At 35.9% G+C, this 22,907-nt stretch overlaps 1 protein-coding gene across 1 annotated transcript in view; it reads right to left on the bottom strand.

Moving 5' to 3' along the window:
• lamb1a (laminin, beta 1a) overlaps nt 1-21,265 on the bottom strand; it is a 43,789-nt gene extending 22,524 nt beyond the window's left edge. Inside the window, 17 exon segments of the mRNA XM_048158146.1 lie at nt 2,863-3,070; nt 3,162-3,282; nt 3,464-3,591; nt 3,771-3,929; nt 4,012-4,147; nt 6,365-6,444; nt 7,168-7,280; nt 7,408-7,584; nt 8,322-8,510; nt 10,935-11,055; nt 12,568-12,770; nt 12,909-12,972; nt 13,055-13,243; nt 15,066-15,139; nt 18,490-18,628; nt 19,819-19,991; nt 21,108-21,265. Coding sequence (XP_048014103.1) covers nt 2,863-3,070; nt 3,162-3,282; nt 3,464-3,591; nt 3,771-3,929; nt 4,012-4,147; nt 6,365-6,444; nt 7,168-7,280; nt 7,408-7,584; nt 8,322-8,510; nt 10,935-11,055; nt 12,568-12,770; nt 12,909-12,972; nt 13,055-13,243; nt 15,066-15,139; nt 18,490-18,628; nt 19,819-19,991; nt 21,108-21,135 — 2,302 coding nt within the window. The 5' untranslated portion in view covers nt 21,136-21,265.
• Nucleotides 21,266-22,907: the final 1,642 nt, after the last annotated feature.

Genomic DNA, 22,907 nt, shown 5'->3' with positions numbered 1-22,907 from the left:
ACGTCAAAAGGTGCATTGATGTTGCTGCCTATGTGTGGATCAGATACCCTCGGATTTCATCAAAAATATCTTAATTTGTGTTCCGAAGATGAACGAAGGTCTTACGGGTTTGGAACGACATGAGGGTGAGTAATAAATGACAGAAATAAAATTTTTGGGTGAACTAACCCTTTAATATTTACTATTTATTTCACTATTAAAGGATCAGTTCACCCCAGAATTAATTTTACCCCATGATTTACTCACCCTCAAGCCATCCTAGGTGCATATGTCTTTCTTCTTTCACACGAATACAATCAGAGTTATGTTAATTCAGTAAAATAACTAGCTTTTGGCCAAACAGCCATACAGATTCTTATGCAGATTAACTTATGCGATGTACTACTGGTACTACGCTACACCACGGCATACTAACTACACTATGTCCGTTGTGTAAGGTACGCTTTAGACGTAAGCCGAATCCATATATGGCCGTTTAGCCAGAAGATAGTTATATTACTTTATAAAGTGTTAAATATGGATATTTTTCTTACACAAATGCATCACTTAGCTTCAGAAGGCCTTTATTAACCCCCTGGAGCCGTGTGGAGTACGTTTATGAACTTTCTTCAGCTTCAAACTGGTGGTAAAACTGGTGGTTCACTGCCATCTTAAAGCTTTGGAGCATCAGGGTGATTATCAATATAACTCCGATTGTATTCGTCTTAAAGAAGAGAGTCATGTACACCTAGGATGGCTTGAGGTTGAGTAAATCTTGGGGTAATTTTCATTTTGGGGTGAACTAATCCTTTAATCATCATCTACATACTCTGTGGAAGAGACTGTTATATCATTAATGTATAGAGTTGATGAGATGTACGTGCCATTTGCTGCTAGATAGGCTGGAGACATGCAACTAAATGACAAAAAATAGTGCTATGAGCAGGTATTTCATAATCTAGACCAGTGATCGCCAACCCGTCGATCGCGATCGACTGGTCGATCTTTATCACTGTTCCAGTAGCTCGCGAAAATAACAGAAATATGAGTACAAAAATACATTACATTTCTCCAGTCTTTGTACTGTATTTTTGTATTTATTTTTATGTTATTTTCTGGAGCTACTGGGACAGACAAGTAAAGGTAAATAGCCCACATTATGTCTGAGTCTGTAAATGGCCGTTAACAAGAGGCCAGAGACGCTGAAGACGGACGCGAAGAGGAGACAATTCTGTAGCAGGCAGAGCAGCTCACTGTTCACGATGCTTGAAATATAGGAAGAAAATATAAATATTGAATTGGGGGCGAGGGATTATGAATTCATCTCTAAAAGGAGATCAGTCTTCAGGAAGATTTCGATGGCAATGACATTTTATTTTCCTCTTACCTGTGAATAAAGTAGCTAATTATTAGCGCAGTTCAACTTTGTTTACAGCGGTAACCAAGGAAACGCTGTATCACTGCTGCTCCATAAAAGCGCCACCTTCTGTCAGAGAGTGAATCTGCGTCTCATTCAGCCTGCTGTTTTTGTTTCATGCTTTTTTTGTGTGTGTAGCATTTATAATTTCACAAAGATAAAGTCAGACCGTTCTGTTTTTGCTTTAAATCTTGAAATTAAATCTAATTCAAATAAAAAACAACTGCTCATGCAACGTGCGTAGCATCTTTGTTTGGATTGTGATTAAAAAGCAGTGGTTCCCTCTAATTTGAAATGGCTATGTATTTTTGTTTATTATAATATTATTAATAATAAATATCTGCAACCAGTATCAGAATCGGCCAATTTGCTTGTAAAAATAAATAAATAAATCAGAATCTAAATTGACCATGAAAAAAATACTAAATACAATCTGGACTGTCTTTTTCTATCAAGTAGATCTTGTCTTCCAAAAAGGTCGAGCTCAGGGATCTTGGGCTTAAAAAGGTTGGTGACCATTGATCTAGACAAACAAAAAACATGAATAATTCTGGCAACATGCCAAATGTGAAAATTAATTGATCTCACCAACTGTATCACCATTTTTCCTGATAAAGTTTAAATCAGAGACACTACTAAAACAGTTTTATTTGTGTACATTTTTTTCAAGTTTAATGTAATTGCCAATCTTGATACTGTTTATTTAAAAACTATCATTAATTTGCCATTCTGTGCAATATACTGCTCTCATTAAACTGATATATTTAAAAAAAAATGTCTCTTTAAATAGCTTCAGTGTAGCTGTTTATTAAAGTGTAGCTTTGAATTGTAGCCTACTTTTCCTAGAAATGAGTATGACTGTTGTTTTTTCATTATCTATCACGTGAAGCTTGACAAGTTACAAAGTTTCAAAATATCCTATTCTTAAAGTATGACTTCAACAAATATTTCTAGCAGTAGAGTGTTTTGTTATGTTTGATTTTATCATGTAGAAGTGAACGTTTTCACACCGAAAACATTCATAGTCAGCAAAGCTTTTGTTCCGATTAATGCCTCTAGCCATGTCTTTTGCTTTTCTTCTTGCTCTGACAGTCGATGAAATTGTAAAGTGTCAGACAGGAAGCATGTAAGGCAGTATAATTATGTTACAAGCTCTGACACGAGGCAGGAAAGCACCTCTGCCGAGAGACAGCAGACGGAAGAAAATGAAAGCTGAATGAACGATGACAGAATGAAGACTGGCACGTCTATCATAAAGGGAAAAGGGGATGCTTTTGTGGTTAGAGAATGGAGCCAATCTCATGCGATGATGACAGAGTGAGTATCTGTATGCGTGTGCACTTTAAACAAAGTGGAAAGATCTTGTAGATCAAGTCAAAGTGCCAAATTTGATAACAGAACTAGATTTTTTTTATTTTCTCAGGGAAATTCTTAGCAAACATAACTAATAATTTGACTTTGTATACCTTTAACTCCCTGGTGCAGAAGAGCGGAAACGCTGAAGATGTAATTTCTGCAGATATCAGTCATGGGGGTTTTCACCACAGCTTGGCTGTTCTCCAAACAGCGGTAACGCTGGAAGGTTTCCCAGGCGCTGTTGGTCACCAGATCCCCACCCTCTGATCCAGAGCCAGAGAAAATATCCAGGTTTTTACAGTGTGGCATGAGGACGATCTGAGGGCAAGGATCGAAATCAACCGATCAGCATTTGACTATTCCAATGCAGTTGAGTCTTTCTGTTTTGAGGGTAAAAGAAGGAGCCTACCGAGTCGATGAGCGTGTATGGCGACTGCATATCGCTGAGAGCCGAGTATAGAGACAGACTCAAGCGCACGGTGTAGTTCAAGCCCTCTTCAAAACATACAGGCCTGGGCAGCACCACATACCTGATGGGTAAAACCAAGAGAATTGACTTTCTCAACACTCAAAGACATTGGCTTCCAAAACCTAGTGAGAGGCAGGTTCTAAACACAGTTAACGTTGCGTACTTTCATGATCAAAAGCAAGTAATTCATGCAATCTAGAACTTTGCATGGGGGTGGAAAATTTTCGGACGTAGCAACATACCTGGATCCAGGATGCAGAGACACCATTTGGTTGTCATCATCGGGCATTGTGTTGGCACAGCGGCTGTCGGCGGTAATGACACCAGGCCTGATGACAGTCATCAACACTTCTTCCCACTGCTCTGGCAGCTACAGATCATGAAAGAGCAAAAACATGATGTAATGATGTGAAGTCTGCTGAAGATGTCAGCGTACCCTTTAACTCAAGAGAGGTCTGATGAAACATGTCCCAGCTGACTTTAGTTAGACATCTTCAATAGTCAAATGTCAGTACGAGTATTAGACAATGTAATTGTAGAGGAAGTCACCTGTGGTTCATATCGGATGATGATGTCATACTCCATAGAGTAGGGAATGTTGTCAATGCTAAATTCAAGATAGGCACCTTCAGGGACATTCACGAAACCAATGCCTGTCCAAGTAGGGGATCTGTCCTGAGGGTGTGTTCTTGGGACAACGGTCACACCCTGCAGGGAGATGGAGAGATATTTGGGTCAACCATTGGGTCAAATGAGGACTTTGTTAAATGAGAATAATGAAGAAGCCTACTGGTCCAAACTTGGCGTCCTCTGCTTCATAAGTGTAGTGGTCCAGAGCGATGAAGTAAAAACCAGATTCCACCTGGTCGCAGCGCCTGCCAAACATGTGCTCGCGACACTGACACTGGCCCGTTTCAGGAGAACAACTGGGAAAAGAAACATCAAGAGGTTTAGATGGTTCTTCTTAAAGGTCTGGAGAAAAACAGCTCAGGAGGAAATATTCACCGGTGACAGACACACACACATTTAAGATACAAAACCTGTGAGAAAGGGCACCCGACTGAGTGTTGGACTGCAGTTAAAGCCTCCCTTTGTAACTCATGTAAATGCAGTTTTCTTATTGGACGATATTGCCAGTTCAGGGCTTAATCTGAGACTAAGAAACATTCTTTTTCATTGCTATTTCAGGCCTCCTGCCAGTAGTTTCTCAACAGGCTGATACAACTTATAAGAAGGACAGCCCAGTAAGAGGAGAAAGTAAGTTTTTACAAGTGCTGAAGAAAATGTATTTTCTGCAGGTTTCGACAAGGTAAATTTAATACTTTTAAGGCCTTTTAAAGACCATTATTCAAGACCGCTCATGTCCTTTCACGTCCAAAAAAAGTAAGAAAAGTCCCAGATTTACAAAGTAAATTAATTTATTCACGTTCAGCATCAACATTCAACCAAATATGACAATACAGAACTGTGTGTAACCAAGAAATTGAAAATAAAATAAAATTAAATAGATCCTGGTTACCCCACACACCACACCACGACTTCCTGGGTGTGCTAAATAAAATATAAATAAATTCTGATAAAATATAAAAAATATTGCACAGTTTGCACAGTGGTTATTGGTTTCATGTTGGGGTTTTTTTTTTTTTGTTATAGCATGATCAATTTTTTAAAAGTAAAGTTAAAGGTGCAATATGTAAGATTTCTGTCTTCTAGAGGTCGCTAGAGGCCTATTCAAAACAAAGGCGTAGCTTGATGACGGCAAGTTTGAGTGCGGGATCTCGGGACATGTGGTCTTCACATCACAGCTGGTGGAAAAGAATTGGGATAGGACTCGGGAAGAAATCATGTTCATGGATGCAATTATTAACGTTACTGTAGTATGAAGCAGAGCAGGACCGAGTGTTGTGGGAGCTGAACGAGGAGATTGTGCAACACACGCCTCACGAGCAGCTGAACTTTTATTATGAAACAGTCGCCGGTGCTGCTTCCTCTTTTCCAGTCATGAGTATGAGGTAACACAGCTCTGTTTATCATATTAGATACATTTGAGAGTGTTGAAAATGATGTTATAACATTACTCTGTGCGTTCGCTCGGCGGCTGCTGTGAGACACTTGTTTGAGACACACTGCAGCAAGATTAATCGATTTTAAAATATTAAATGCTGGATGATTGTGTTGATAAATGGCATGCAATTAATTTTAAAACGTATTGTATGATGGAGAAAATGCTGTATTACTGTTACTAAAAATAAAGCTGCATCTGATTATGCTATGTTAGCTACTTGACAAAATAGTGTTTTTACAAAATAAAACCGGAAACCGAGGGTAACGCGGGTATGATGCATGGGTATTGATTTAGTTTTACGAGCCCTTTATGAACTTTTTAGAGCATCAAAGTGGTGGTTGTGTAGCTGTCAATGGAGGAACAGAAATCTCTCCGATTTTATCAAAAATATCTTCATTTGTTTTCCGAAGATGAACGAAAGTCTTGGGGGTTTGTAACGACATGAGGGTGAGTAAATGATGACAAAATTTTCATTTTTGGGTAAACTAACGCTTTATCGTTTTATCAAAGACTGATCTGATCACTTAGAAAAGTAATTATCAGCAAGCAACATTAGTTAAGTAAGGTATCATTCAATGTCGCAAAAGTTTAATACATATAGTTACTGTTAACAAAAACTGAAACTATTAAAAATCATTTTCAGTAAGGGAAATGAAGCTAAAATAAAATGAAATAGAAAAATTAAATAAATTACTTAAACAACAATTAGAAATGTCGCCTAAACAACTAACTGAAATAAATCAGTTTAGGCTTTACTGAAAAAACTGAAATAAAAATAAATTAAATTTCATGAAGAAATTTGAAAAAAAACTTTTTTTTTAAATAATGAAAATTACAAAAGCACAGAACATGATTGCTTGTTAAAAATGAAAACAGAAAAATAAAAACTATTTAAAATACTATACTAGAACTAAACTACATATAATAATACTTTGGTAACACTGGGTTCACACTGGTAAATCAGGGTTGGTCAAATCCTTAACATTACAAACTATAATAATAGTGATAAAAACTGAATTTGAATGAGAGATTCAGGCAGAAAGTAGAACTACATACAGAAAGGAGTAGTTTTACTCACTGGTTGTTGATTGCGCCACCATGATCACAGTCACATGGTCTGCAGCCATCCATGTCATTACTGAGACCCCAGTGCTGAGGCTAAGAGTGAGAGAGAGAGAGAGTGAGAGAGAGAGAGAGAGAGAGAGAGAGAAAGAGAGACTTGTTAAAATAACATTTGAACACCACAGTGTTTATGACAGACCTCACAAGAAGCAAAATGTAAGCAGTTGTTAAAGAGATTGCATTTTCACACAATAGAATGCTATATATATATATATATATATATATATATATAAATTAAACAAAAACAACTTTAATCATTAATTTTCATAACAATTTAAGCATTTTTGCACAAGCTAAAGTGCTATTATAGTGAATATCAGGGCTACTAGAACACTGATCAATTCAAGCACTTGCACAAACTGTTGTATAATTTACATAATAAAATGGCTAGTTCCAGTCCTTGATTCTGACTGGTTAAGCCTCATTCAAAGCCGTTGTAAATTACTCTAAAAACATACACCTGTGACCTCATTTCATCAGTATTACTGCGCCACTGAGTCTAAAAATATTAAACAAATATTTTTATGGACTAACTGTTTTCTAAAAGCAATAAGCCTTATGGGAGCCACTCTACGTCGTTTCTAACAACAAGCCTTAGCAGCTGTAAATTCACTGGTGATTCTTGGTGATTATTGCTTTATAATAAATATTACATTAATTACCATAAAAGTAAGATTTTATATTTTTAAAATAAAACAACTTACAGATTTACTGCTCAAAGACATATGAATTAACTCATAAAGGAAGCAGAACACCCACCAGACACTGGTCACAATTCCTTCCGGTAACCAGACGTTTACAGTAGCAGTTTCCTGAGTCCGTATCGCATGGGCTTCCACCTGGAACTGTCCCCAAAGCATTGCACGTGCATGCTGGGTAACAACAACACAAGAATAGCTTTCTTTAGAGTTATGAAGACCTTTCAAAGTCATTCTCACATTGACAAATGGTTTGGATTTAGACTGATTAGTCGCTTTATTGTGTGAGACGTCGACTTACGCTGACATCCCAGAGGGTCGTCGCTGAGTCCGTAATGGCCCTGTTTGCACTGGTCACAGCGCTCTCCCTCCACATTAGGCTTACAGCGGCACTGACCCGTGATCAGCCCGAGAGACACGTCTGTCAGCGGATCACAAACTCCACCATTGAGAGAGCCGACCGGATCACAGTTACAGGCTGGAAAAGACAAATCCAGACAGCATACTTAAAGACAATGGGAGGAACTGTGGACAGATGGGAAAACTAACAAACGAAGCCATGCTGGCTCTTATGGTATATCAGTGCAGCACAGGAAAATCTTATTATATATAACAACACAGTTTTTCAAGCCAAACAAAGTTCATTGTTTAGCATTAATAATCACACAACAAACTATTGGTAACAATTTGCAACAAAATTTAGTTTGTTAACAGTTATTGCATTAACAAACAATGAACAATTTTAAGACCGTAAAAGAATACATTCTCTCAAAAATCCAACACAGGAAAAAAAAATCATTTTTTACATACAATGAAAAAAGTATTTTTCATTATTATTTTATGTTTATTTATTGGATTAATATTAATGAATCTTATTGTAAACTGTTACCAAGGTTTTGTGTAAAATTCACAGACCGCATTTCTGCTTTGTGGTCAGAGGTTTCAAACTAAAAACCTCAGTCACCACAACAAAAGAGGAATGTGAAACCGTAGACGCATGTGCTTTGAAAAAGGGCGGAGCTTTGCCCTGTGGTGACGGACTACTTCAAAGCCCAGGTGTTTCTACTTCCCAAATCAGAGATGAACAAAAGAACAGCTGGACCAGACTCGTATCACAAACTAGACCAGACAGGTAGAGGAGAAGCAGCCGCCTGAATGGGGAAAAAAAGCTCCTCAGAGGAAATGACAGGAGAGGAAATGAGAGGGAACACGTACGCTCGCAGATGTTGGGGTCGCGGATGTCTTTCTCCGGATGTTGGTAGAAGAACGGCTTGCACTGCTCGCATTTGTGACCCATGGTGTTGTGCTCGCAGCCGTCGCACACGCCACCGCTCACGTTACCTGAGGCCTGATACACGGCCATGTCGAAATGACAGGAATCAGAGTGATGATTGCAGTTACACTCTGTAAAAGAAGCAAGGGAATGTTAGTGAGATAATGCAGAAACATTTGTACAACAAAGAACTACAACAACGTTGTTTAAAAACTATAATGTGGTAAAATTTGTACAACAAAAACGTTTAAAAACTATAATGTGGTAAAATTTGTACAACAAAGAACTACAACAACGTTGTTTAAAAACTACAATGCGGTAATTTGTACAACAAAGAACTACAACAACGTTGTTTAAAAACTATAATGCGGTAAAATTTGTACAACAAAGAACTACAGCAACATTGTTTAAAAACTATAATGCAGTAAAATTTGTACAACAAAGAACTACAACAACGTTTAAAACTGTAATGCTGTAAAATCTGTACAACAAAGAACTACAACAACGTTGTTTAAAAACTATAATGCAGTAAAATTTGTACAACAAAGAACTACAACAATGTTGTTTAAAAACTATAATGCAGTAAAATTTGTACAACAAAGAACTACAACAACGTTGTTTAAAAACTATAATGCAGTAAAATTTGTACAACAAAGAACTACAACAATGTTGTTTATAACTATAACGCAGTAAAATTTGTACAACAAAGAACTACAACAACGTTGTTTAAAAACTATAATGCGGTAAAATTTGTACAACAAAGAACTACAACAACGTTTAAAACTGTAATGCTGTAAAATCTGTACAACAAAGAACTACAACAACGTTGTTTAAAAACTATAATGCGGTAAAATTTGTACAACAAAGAACTACAACAACGTTGTTTAAAACTATAATGCGGTAAAATTTGTACAACAAAGAACTACAACAACGTTTAAAACTGTAATGCTGTAAAATCTGTACAACAAAGAACTACAACAACGTTGTTTAAAAACTATAATGCAGTAAAATTTGTACAACAAAGAACTACAACAACGTTGTTTAAAAACTATAATGCAGTAAAATTTGTACAACAAAGAACTACAACAACGTTTAAAACTGTAATGCTGTAAAATCTGTACAACAAAGAACTACAACAACGTTGTTTAAAAACTATAATGCGGTAAAATTTGTACAACAAAGAACTACAACAACGTTGTTTAAAAACTATAATGCGGTAAAATTTGTACAACAAAGAACTACAACAACGTTTAAAACTGTAATGCTGTAAAATCTGTACAACAAAGAACTACAACAACGTTGTTTAAAAACTATAATGTGGTAAAATTTGTACAACAAAAACGTTTAAAAACTATAATGCGGTAAAATTAGTACAACAAAAACGTTTAAAAACTATAATGTGGTAAAATTAGTACAACAAAGAACTACAACAATGCGGTAAAATTTGTACAACAAAGAACTACAACAATGTTGTTTAAAACTATAATGCGGTAAAATTTGTACAACAAAGAACTACAACAATGTTGTTTAAAACTATAATGTGGTCAAATTTGTACAACAAAGAACTACAACAACGTTGTTTAAAACTATAATGCAGTAAAATTTGTACAACAAAAACGTTTAAAAACTATAATGTGGTAAAATTAGTACAACAAAGAACTACAACAATGTTGTTTAAAACTATAATGCGGTAAAATTTGTACAACAAAGAACTACAACAATGTTGTTTAAAACTATAATGTGGTAACATTTGTACAACAAAAACGTTTAAAAACTATAATGCGGTAAAATTTGTACAACAAAGAACTACAACAATGTTGTTTAAAACTATAATGCGGTAAAATTTGTACAACAAAAACATTTAAAAACTATAATGCGGTAAAATTTGTACAACAAAGAACTACAACAACGTTGTTTAAAACTATAATGCGGTACAATTTGTACAACAAAAACGTTTAAAAACTATAATGTGGTAAAATTTGTACAACAAAAACATTTAAAAACTATAATGCGGTAAATTTTGTACAACAAAGAACTACAACAACGTTGTTTAAAAACTATAATGCGGTAAAATCTGGTGGGTTTGCTGCCAAAAAGCTCTTTTTTTTAGTTTCATCTGAACATAAAACCAGGTCCCTTTTGAAGTTCCAGTCTTGTCTGACAGCTGAATATGCTGGAGTTTGTTTTTGGATGAGCGAGGAGGATTTTTCTTGTAAGCCTCCTGAACAACTTGTGGGGATGTAGGTGCTGTTTGATAATTTTTTTAGGCTTTCAAAACTCAAGACTCAGCTAATTTCAGCAATTCTCCTGATCTTTGGAGAGTCTTTGGCCACTCAAACTCTTACTGTGCATTAGGACAATTAAGACACATGTCCTCATATTACTTATTTCATAAATAATTCTTAAATATTTCATAAATAATATCTTAAAGTTTTTGGGTTTTGTACCACATTTTATAACATTAATTTATCTAACCTTTTTAGATAAATTAATAGATTGACCAAAAAATAGCGTGATTTCATTGACCCATGATTAATCGTAGCATAACATCATACTTTTACAGGCGTTGGTGTTACGTCCTTCGGCGGGCCTCCATGGCAGGTCATGGTAGAAGTCCTGACAGCGCTCACAGTTCAGACCCATGGTGTTATGATTACACATACAATGGCCATGGACCTACGGCAAAAGCAGACATAATAATGATAACCAATAACAAAACACTTAAAATATTTGTAATCAAATTGATACTATTTGGAACAGGATGCTTGAAAGCACCAAAAAATATAAACAGAAGATGAACATTTGGAGAGCTAACTTCTCACTGAGACCCTGAAATGTTTTGTGAAACGTTTCTTCCTACAACAGAAACTTAGATAAAAGATGCAGTTTCTCAGAACATACAAATCCGGCCCTAAACCAGATGGCAACAGGAAATGTTTATACTGATGCATCTGGACTACATTAAACAAACTCCAGCTCTGGCACATACGCAGATCTAGACCCATCTATGTGAGCTTTCATGTACCTGCTTTGTACCTAGAGACAATCTGGGGTCACTTCAGTGCCATTTTGCACATAAAAATGTAGTGAGATTGAGATCTGTATGTATTTTCAGTTCATTACTTTTGTAAGGGCAGCAACAGACTGAGATGCAACCCAGTTCAGACGGCTTGTAAACAGAGGAGATGACAGACTAAACAGGAACCTCGTTCCTTTGGTGTATTTCGTTTTTGGCTCTAAAAATCATTTATATAAACCGGTAGAAACACATACTACAACTTCAAACATAAATGAAACAAAACCAAAAAAGATACTCGAACAAGACCCTCTGCGTGCATTTTCTCTGCCACATGATTATTTGCACTGTAAACTATTCAATAATGAAACCATGAGGCGGGCCACATACTTTCATACTAATGTGAAACAGATCCAGACTGAATTAGCAGCAGACTGTGATTGAAGTTCAAACTATTTCTTTCCATGACAAATGTATGTGAGATGTTTTCTTCAAACCGGAGGTTAAAAAAGCCACAAAAGCATCTGCTCCATTTAAATGTGGCATAAATCAAAAACTACTTCCTCTAAATTTGCTGTATTTATGGCCTATCCATTTTCAACACAGCATTAAATTTCTTGCCATTTACAATTGTTAAGTCAATTTGTGGTGACTGGAGGGAAAAACTTGGAATTAATTTAAATGTGATAAAAAAAGTGTTATATAACATTAAATAATACAAATAATATATAATTATAATTTAATGTAAAAAATAATAATAGTGAACTATAAAAAAAAAATAAAAAATAAATACTAATAGCTTACTTTATGCACCTCTATTATGCTTTTTTGGATATTACCTTTCATGTAGTGTGTAATATAGCTGTTTGTGAATTTGGGTCATCTGACCAATCAGAGCAGAGTAGACCAATCACACCAGACTGGGCCATCTGACCAATCAGAGGGTTTTAGAGAGACTGAATCTTTTATTGTACCGTTTCAGATAGTGTGAGAAAAGAGGTGATGCTGCAATGTATATTATGAGAAAATTAAAGTGTTTTTTGATCTTGGATGCATTTAAACCTATTGCAGGAGACCTCTAAAACAAAATTAGGAACCTTTAAAATAGTAAAATAGGAGCACTTTAAACTACAATATAGAATGACTTTGGCACGACTTGGGATAACACTCACCATGCCCTCCACGGCCTCTCCAACTCCATCAATGGGGGCGCATTCAGATGCGTGTCCATAGCAAAAACAGTTTCCTCTGACCACCATGTCGTAGATTGCGTAGTAGTACTTCTCCTTGATCTCTATACGTGAGTCCAGAAGGTTGTCCCCGAGAGTGTGCAGCCTAGTGAACTTCACCCTCAGATTAGTGATCTTTAACATGTCTATAGAAGGGAAACGTAAATTACAGAAAGCAAGAAGTTAGTAATACAATCATTTGGTTGGTCTGTTAGGGCACTTAACGACAAGGATGTATGTTTTTAAAGAAAAGGTCACTGGTTCTTTTTCGTTTGTGTCCTTACTTTGGATTCTGGGGCTGTAGGGATCATCAATCCTGAAGGCAGGATCCAAAACCCTAAAGATGACCTTCAGAAGCAAAAGGAACAAGAGTCAATGAAAAATCCAAGGAAGTATTCACAGGAAGTGCATTAAATTTCCAGACGCTCACCTCGCCCTCAGTTGAGGGTTCAATGTCAGAGTAGCGAGAATCGCAGATAACATCGTCCACTTTGGTCATGGGTCCTTGAGAGATGAAGGGGAAGGAGGCCTCGCAGTCATACGCAAAGTAACGGTACACTTGCCAAGTCTTGCCAAAGTCCGAAGAACGCTCGATCACCATGGCAGCAGGTCGAAATGTCTATATAGAGAGAGTACAATAGGGCATTGGATTAACACTTTCAATGTTGATGATAATCCTGTATCATTAAGATTGATCCTTACATAATATCTATACTCATTGTTTGGTTACACTTTATTTTAAAGGGTTATTTCTCACCCAAAAAAAAAAAAAAACAGTCATTAATTACTCACCCTCATGTCGTTCCACACCCGTAAGACCTTCGTTCATCTTTGGAACACAAATTAAGATATTTTTGATAAAATCTGATGGCTCAGCGAGGCCTCCATTGACAGCAAGATAATTAACACTTTCAATGCCCAGAAAGCTACTAAAGACGTATTTAAAACAGTTCATGTGACTACAGTAGTTCAACCTTAATGTTATGAAGCGACGAAAATACTTTTTGTGCGGCAAAAAAACTAAATAACGATGTTAAATAGTGAAGGGAGATTTCAAAACACTGCTTCATGAAGCTTCTTTTGTTTTGAATTAGCGGCTCGCTCGGAGCGTGTATCAAACTGCCAAAGTCATGTGAACCATTGAAATTTCGAAACGTTTTGAAACACTTATGACGCAACGAAGACTCGTTTACTGAAAACACAAGTTTGATACAAACTCCGAACCACTGATTCGAAACAAAAGATTCTTAAAGCTTCGAAGCTTCATGAAGCAGTGTTTTGAAATCGGCCATCACTAGATATTGTTGAATAAAGTCGTTATTTCGTTTTTTTGGCGCACAAAAATATTCTTGTCGCTTCATAACATTAAGGTTGAACCACTGTAGTCACATGACCTGTTTTAAATACATCTTTAGTAGCTTTCTGGGCATTTGAAAGTGTTAATTAACTTACTGTCAATGGAGGCCTCACTGAGCCATCGGATTTTATCAAAAATATCTTAATTTGTGTTCGAAAGATGAACGAAGGTCTTAGGGTGTGTCTTACGACATGAGGGTGAGTAATTAATGACAGAATGTTCATTTTTGGGTGAACTATCCCTTTAAGGTGATGCTGTTACAGTGCATTTACACAAATAAGTACTGAGTAATATTAATTAACTACATTTACTTACTATGGGATTATGGCTAGTGTTAGTTGATTGTAATTATGCATCATTTATTAGTTATTACTACAGTGCATGTAAGGCCTAAAATTGTGTTACCCTTTTTTAACTACTTTGTATTTGATTAGCATTAAAATTACAGTGTATTAAAGTGCACCTTCAAAGTTTTCATACCGCTAAATCATGTTGAAATGTGACATTTATTATAATAGTTCTTTTTTTTTAGTTTGATCATTTGTCATAATTTGCTGTTTATTTGTTGTTTTTTTATTTGATTTTGTTAAGATATGATGTTAAATGGCTAGACTGTTTAATAATAAATCCAGGTATTGATATTGGCAATATTGACCTAAAAAGTACATTATATATTATATTATAACAAGTAAACATTGATGAATGTCTTGTTCCTGTGCTATTTCACAACAATCTTTGCAATGAACCTCACATGAGCACTATTGTTCTCGTGACGCCAGTCGTTTAATCTGTGCACTCTGATTTCTTTTAACTGTATTGCTGAAGTGAGATCATGCTGAACAGTAATCTTTAGCTGAAGCATTCCATCGGTCTCAGACGGCTGCACAGCTGGGTTTATCCCAGACCTCCCACGACTCCCACACACTGAGCAACACTTCCCCTCCTGCCAGCAAAATCCACATCAACCCCCTTCCCTTCCCACATTCTCTCTTAACGACCTCAAATCTCACCTCAGCCCGGGGCTGTGGCGACACCTTCCCCCTAAACACACATCACCAACTGACTGTGTCCCCTAAGCACTTACTTTAAAGGTCATGATGAGGTGGGTGAAGTGGAACTCTGCCTCAAGGTTCAACTGGACTGTGACGTTCTCCAGGCCTGAGAGAAAGAAAAAGACATCAGGAAAGAGAGTCCAGACAAAGGGATGTATTTCTCCACATTTATTTATGCACTTCCATTTGTTAACTGCCCAACTGTTCTTCTAGATACAAGGTTATTTATTGGCATCTGTGGATCTGTCATGAAGAATCTTTCCATTGTCCAAAATGTTCTTTATAGTGGAAAAAGTTTCTTTGAATATTTCAAAATGGTTCTTTTAAGAACTGTTTGCTGAAGGTTCTTTTAGGAACCCAAAATGGTTCTTCTATGGGATTGCTCAGAAAATGCTCCTTTATTTTTAAGAGTATACATCGGCTTACATACTGAATTTATGCTTCTCATGGTCTTTAAAGCCTTTATAATGGTTTATGCTTAAATGCTTGAAACTTTTATCTCACAATTCTGACTTTTTTTTTCGCAATTGTGAGTTTTTATCTTGCAGTTCTGAGAAAAAGTCAGAATTGTGTGATATAAAGTCAGAATTGCCAGTAATAAAGACAGAATTGTGAGTTATAAAGTCAGAATTGCATGATATAAAGTCAGAATTACATGATATAAAGTCACAATTGCAAGTTATAAAGTCACAATTGTGAGTTATAAAGTCAGAATTGTGACAAAGTCAGAATTGCGCGATATAAAGTCAGAATTGCGAGTAATAATGTCAGAATTGCGAGTAATAAAGTCAGAATTGCTTGATATAAAGTCAGAATTGCTTGATATAAAGTCAGAATTGCGAGTTATAAAGTCAGAATTGCGCGATATAAAGTCAGAATTGCGTGATATAAAGTCAGAATTGCGAGTTATAAAGTCAGAATTGCGCAATATAAAGTCAGAATTGCGAGTTATAAAGTCAGAATTGCGCAATATAAAGTCAGAATTGCGCGATGTAAAGTCAGAATTGCGAGATATAAAGTCAGAATTGTGAGTTATAAAGTCAGAATTGCGAGATATAAAGTCAGAATTGCGCGAGATAAAGTCAGAATTGTGTCATATAAAGTCAGAATTGCGTGATATAAAGTCAGAATTGCGCGATATAAAGTCAGAATTGTGTCATATAAAGTCAGAATTGTGTCATATAAAGTCAGAATTGCGTGATATAGTCAGAATTGCGCGATATAAAGTCAGAATTGCGAGTTATAAAGTCAGAATTGCGAGATATAAAGTCAGAATTCGAGATATAGAGTCAGAGCGAGATATAAAGTCAGAAGGCTTGAGCAACATGGTTTCAGTACAAATTACACAATTTTACCAGGAACATCTGCAGCTTGTACATTAAGAAGAAATTCACAATTGCTCTAATAGTACTGCTGAACTCTGCTGCTCTATAGTTACACTGCTTTTTTATTGGGAAAGTGCTTTGGGGGTCTATAAACATCAAAAATTTGAATAAACAGAATCGTATTTTTAATTAAGTAGGAGTTCCCCCCTGTATTCCCAAGCCTTTGGTCCAGTTGGCAGCTGTATCTCTCATGGGTAAGTAACTCTTTCCTAAACCATATATTCACAGGCTTCTCTGGTTGCATTCATGGCCCCTTTGTTTCCTGTCCCACTACATTTCACACTCCTCCACTGGCAATAACCAGTAAATCTCTGGATTTCCATTTCCTCTGTCTGTTCATGTAATTGAGGAACATATGGCTTGTAGAAACTGTACATTCTAACAGTTTAAAACAGCTGAACCTTCTCCTTGTTGGCTGAAGATGTTTCGCAACTTATCCGAGTGGCTTCATTAGTCATAGAATAATGGGAATGTTTACACGACACCATTTTCAAATAAAAACGGAAAGCTTTTTATGCCTTTTGGCCATTCATTTACATGACAACAACATTTTAGGGGCCTGAAAATGCAACCTTTTAAAAAAAATGGGTTTCAAAGTACAAGTTTTTGAAAACGATACCAGTATTGTCTCCATTTAAGCTACATTAACACAAATATATGAAACAGTGATGTCATGCACATGTGTATTACGTGTTCAGTCTATAGGCACGTAGTGTTACTTTCTTTACAAAGTGACATCACCAACAGGCCTGGCATGAATAATACAGCATTTTTAGACGTTTTCGCAGATCGGTGTGAACAGGGATCATTTTCATAATGTTGTCACATATACGCGAAAAACACAAAGGAAAAACTTTTCCGAACTTTGTTGTGTAATCTTCTGAACTTATATGATTGCTTTGTGTGAGCAATAGATTTACATTTTACATTTTCATACACATAGACAGGAATCACATATGTTTAAGGGTAAAAATAAGTGTATGCACTAAAGAAAAGGAAAAATCTTTAGAACTCGAGATCTTAGAAATGTATTCATAATGATTTCATGATTTTGAAAACTTACTGACCATTTTAAAGAAAGTTTAAAATAAATAACTAAAAATGCCATGATATGATTGTAAAGCACTTTTGGTGTACAGTAGTACATAGTAACACACTATACGATTGATTGATTGATTGATTGATTGATTGATTGATTGATTGATGAATGTTGTAACATCAAGTAAAAACATATTTTCCATACACCATGAATAATATAATCACTGTTTGAGTGTCTTAATAATCATTTTAAAAAGTTTTAAAATATATTTACATATTTGTAAACATTTTTGTTTTTTGTTTTTACAAATACAATAAATTATTCATTATAAGTGTCTTTTGTCTGGTTTTCAGAAAGTCGCACCATATGAGCTAAACTAATAAAAAGGTTACATTATTTGATATTTTAAGAGACTCATTGAATTACTGAAGGTCTGTCCTCTCTATGATATTTCCTTTATGTTTTTTTCTGCACATCAGATGACTTTGAGTCAGATGACTTTGATTTAGCTGACTTTTTTTCAAATATTAATAAGCAGTGAAGTAGTTTTGCTCAAGTATATTTTTTTCCTAAGAAATAATAAAATTACTATTTTATCGTTTTTTTTTATTATATAAATTACTAGATTATGAGAATTTATCTCATGCTGTTCCAAACCAGTATAAACATTTTGGGTGAAATGTTCTTTCAACACTATTAGCAGATAGAAAACTTTTTCCCAAGGGAAAAAAGTTGTCATTCCACACGTTAAAGATGGTCATCACCTTAACAGGTCAGTAATTACACAACTGCTTTGAAGTTATTAGTCCCTCCATTGGTCTGATTATAGGGGAACTAACAGACACACTAATGAGAGAGAGTTCCCTATAATAAGACCTTGTTTCACAGCCTTCCTATGTTCCCATGAGAACTATACGGATAGTGCAGTCTTTCATACATCGACTGTGAACAAACACTTCAAATGGTACTGAACAGTATTGAAAAGGAAGGGAGATGAGCAATTGTCTTGTTTGGCGTCACGGCTCAACTCACCATTTTCCGACTGCCACCAAGTCTTGAGGCGGTTCGGAGCAAATGTAGTCACAACATTTTCAATTCTGTGGCTGGTTACTTGGTGCATCCTCTCATCGTAGGTCTTCCTGGAATCGCACACAAAGCACTTCTTCTCTTCCTGTGATGGAGGGGGTGGGAAAACCAGATAATGTCAATTGCATTCTTGTGACGCAAGAACTTCTCCAAATGAAATGAATGACTGTAAGGGTCTCTGAGATACTGAAGCAAGTCAACCCACTTGGTCTGATTTACATTACGCAGCTTTTTCAAAGTCTGATGGCCTACTGAGAGCATTGGTTTCATGTGCTCTCCAGATGTTCAGAGTTGCTTTGAGACATTTTTCTCTTCATTAAAAACCTATTACAGCAATTTAGTTCTGTTGAGGGGAATTAGCATGAACGTTGGTAAATATATGGTGTTGTAATGTGGCTAGCGCATTAAAATGACTTCCTGTCTACCTCCACCTCATAACCACCATTTGACCTCACGAGGGTGGGAGACATCACCGCCACCACCATTTTAATGACTATCTTCATGCCATGAGCTCCTACTCAAAATGTTGCACTGCAAAGGTTTGTCTTTGATGACACCACTTAAATGATTAAACATGAAAAGAGATTGAGGTAAACTGAAGACTGCTGATCAAAAGAAGTGATACAATGGTGTAAATCAAATTCTTGGTCTCGAGACAAGACTTAGAAGCAATTATCTCTGTTATGGTGTGGCATGAGTGATTACAACTCAGCCACAGCATCAATAAACATGCAGGTTCCAGTTTTGAAGATTCAGAAGACCCTCATAACATTTTCAATAGACCTACATAAAACATTTTAAGGCACTTTGTCTAAAAGGAAGCAGTCTAGACAGTCAAAAGTCACAGGTCCTGAAACAAATCTCTGCAGACAAACATAACTTGGTGTTCCAAAAACACCCACATGAAATAACAAGACTGCAATGAAGTTCTTTCTAAAGATGTTCCAGATAAAACCCCCAAGGGGTTTTGGGAGAAATCCCACATGTGGAAGTAAATCCTCATTTGTGGTATTACAATTTAATTATCTATAGAGCGCACAGGCATGCAGTTTTCATTTTGAATGAACATATATCATTTGACATTGACGTTAACATAAAATGAATGCTTATCTTTGCAACCTGAAAAATGAAGTCCTTATAATTTCCACCACAATGGAATGATGTTAGCTCATTGTAATTTTAATTCATAGTCAATAAGTCAATGTTTCTGAGAATTTTAATGGCAAAACATCTGCATTTATTCAAAAGGGTTTCGAGATGCAGCACATAGGTTACCTGCAAATGACTGACGATACAAAAGGGCTCAGGTTTCTGGAGTCCGCATGTTGAGGTGGCCGAGAGTTGGTGAGCTCTTCCAATGAGAAGATCTCCTGTGGCAGGATAACAGCTCCCCTCTGTGCAAACATCTCCCAGCTCAGGCTCATCTGCAAGAGCCCATGCCCCTAGTACTTTGAGGAAGAAAAACTTTTATATGCATTTGTACTAATGAAACGTAACTGAGTTTGTTTACTTGTATTTTCAAGGTATTTTTGCTTGTATTTTCCTTTAAGTTTTAGAAAAGCTACAAAAAAGTGAGTGGTGATAGAACAACACATCAACCAAGCTACAAAATTGGACATTTTAAAGGGATAGTTCACCCAAAAATGAAGATTCTGTCATCATTTACTCACCCGCAGGTTGTTCCAAACCTGTATAAATTTCTTTGTTCTGTTGAACACAAAGGAGGATAGTTTGAAGAGCGTTTCTACTGCTTTGAGGCACCATTGACTTCCACAGTAGAAAAAACAAATACTATGGAACTCAATAGTGCCCCAAAACTGTTCAGTTTCCCACATTCTTCAAAATATCTTCCATTGTGTTCAACAGAACAAAGAAATTTATACAGGTTTGGAACAACCTGAGGGTGAATAAATAATGACAGAATTGTAATTTTGGGGTATCCATTCAATTCTGACTTTAAACTATCCCTTTAAAATACATACACTCCTAAAATTATGATTCCGTGAATAACCTTAAACATCCATGGAATCTTGCCATTGCAAAAAAAAAAAAAAAAAAAAAAAAGTACTTTATAGTGGAAATGGTTCTTCAGATTGTTAAATCTGAAGGGAGGTAGGGATGGGTGAGAGAGATCCCTTTTGAAACCTACATTCAAACATAGATTCACACATACTTATACACACACAGACACATAAATATATATATATATATATATATATATATATATATATATATATATATATATATATATATACAAATAAATATATATGCTATCTAAATAAGATGCAACTGGCTGTATGGAACTTAACTGAAATTCAATTTAAATTCATTTATATTAAAAGTAAATGTAAGAAGTTCATTGTAATAAGACAACAAAAAATATATAATTCACAAGTGAACAAGCAAAGGTGTTAAAGTTAATTACATATTTTCTTTTGAAAGTTTAAGATATACTTAGATGCTTAAAGTTTGAGAAACCATGCCTTGTGGCAGTTAAAATAGACCTTATAAATAAATCTTTATATTGAGAGACTTTACCTCAACCAAACTAAAATGAAACTTACTTAGAAGGGCTGCGAGCTGTAACAGCATGTTTCTAGATTCTTTCTTCAGTCTGGGTGCAGTAATCCTGGTTTTGCGTTGGAAACTGCTGAGCTGAGTCTGATCCCTGCAGACTGTGCTGCTGCTAAACTACTGCAGCTGGAACTGCGCGAAACTTTTTCTCCTCCGCCGCCACTCTTCTGCGCATGCGTCGAGTCGCGCACTCCCTCCCCCATTCACGAAGGTGGTCTTGAGGTAAGTCGATCAAAAACGGATAAAACTAATTAAATGAGCACTGAAGTGTAGGTTCAAGTAGACTGATATATGTACATGTCAAATAAATAACACTGATTGCGAGCATTTGCATACAGTGAGGAAAACTCGCCGTTTTATGGGATTTGAAACGGTGCCTCAAACCAAGCAAAGATATTTACCCTGTTCAGGGCTGGATTGTTCGGGCTTGTGACTGAAAAATTAGTAATATAGAAATATTTTCTTTTAATTTGTATTTCGGTACCAACGAAATGTCAGATCTGTTTGTAGTAGGCCTACTGTGGTATATCAAGTTTTAATAATGATAATTATTATATCATATAGGGCAGGCCTACTGGTAAATTCATGGACAATGGTACATACATGGTACATGTACCAGAAAACCATGGTAGTACTGTGGTACTTTTAGTTAGTGTTAGCCTAAGAGAAAGATAAAAACCATTATATCAGTGGTTGCAACAGATTTTTTTTTATTAAAAGAAATTAATTTTTCTCATGCATAATTACAAAGTCCTAACAATAATTATGTTAACAGCTATTCTCACTTTCAAAGATGATACGCTGAAATGAACTGGCCTGTGATTAGTGAAATTGCCTTAAATAAGGGAGGATTCCTCAATAATTAGACAGTTCAGGAGGTTCATGAAGAACTAATGGTTGCCTCGGCTGAGCTAAATTAGTAAAATAATAAAAATGACCAGGCAGAGAAAAACGAAACTCTTGTCAGTTTAGACACCAAGAAGTAACCCAGAGCTTTTGATTATCAGTGTATTTCTAAAGCAATAAAAAGTGGTCAGTTATTTGGAAGGAAGGCAAGTTCTCCAAAGCACACTGTGTAAAAAGTGAAACTAAATTGATTTACCCTACGTCCTGTCACCTTTAACCAGCTCACATAGCATTTTCTTTGTTTTGAAGAGATTAGGTAAGGTGACACAACTAATGTAGATCCTATGAAAACCTGAAAGACATTTTAACCATTCAACAGACTTTCTGACCTACACCAGAAAAAAAAAAATGTTCTGTCAGGTAACATACAAATGTACTTCAGGTTTTAACACCTAAATTAATTGGTTTTATTCAAGTCAAAATATACTATTTAAAAAAAAAATAATTAGCCTGACTACAGGCTACATTTTTAAGGATCAGACAAGTAGAAATAACTATAAGGTAACAACCGCACCTTTTAATTTTTTCCCTTTGTCTTCATCCAGTGAAGATTAAATTATCTCATAAGAAATGTCTCAACAACACTTAAGTAGCTAAAAAGGGGGGAAGATCCACTCAGACAGATCAATGAAATAACATCAGTGGGGCTTTACCTTTGGTTTTGCAATTCAATAGTAAACGGAGAGGCTGTTAACACTGCAGGACAAAAGCACAGACCCTCCACCTCCTACGAGAGACAAACGAACACATTCCACAAGCAGCAGGCATCTAAACTTGACTGTCTTATCTTATTGAACATTGAGCAGCTGTAGAGCTAAACTCTGGAAGTAATGCTAAAGTATATTTTTAATCTATAGATGTCTTCATTACTTAACCATGAACCA

This window comes from Megalobrama amblycephala, linkage group LG15 (assembly GCF_018812025.1).
Source record: "Megalobrama amblycephala isolate DHTTF-2021 linkage group LG15, ASM1881202v1, whole genome shotgun sequence".
Taxonomy (NCBI): Eukaryota; Metazoa; Chordata; class Actinopteri; order Cypriniformes; family Xenocyprididae; genus Megalobrama; species Megalobrama amblycephala.
The sequence above is the reverse complement of the archived record's forward strand: the minus strand, read 5'-3'. Positions and strand labels throughout refer to the sequence as shown.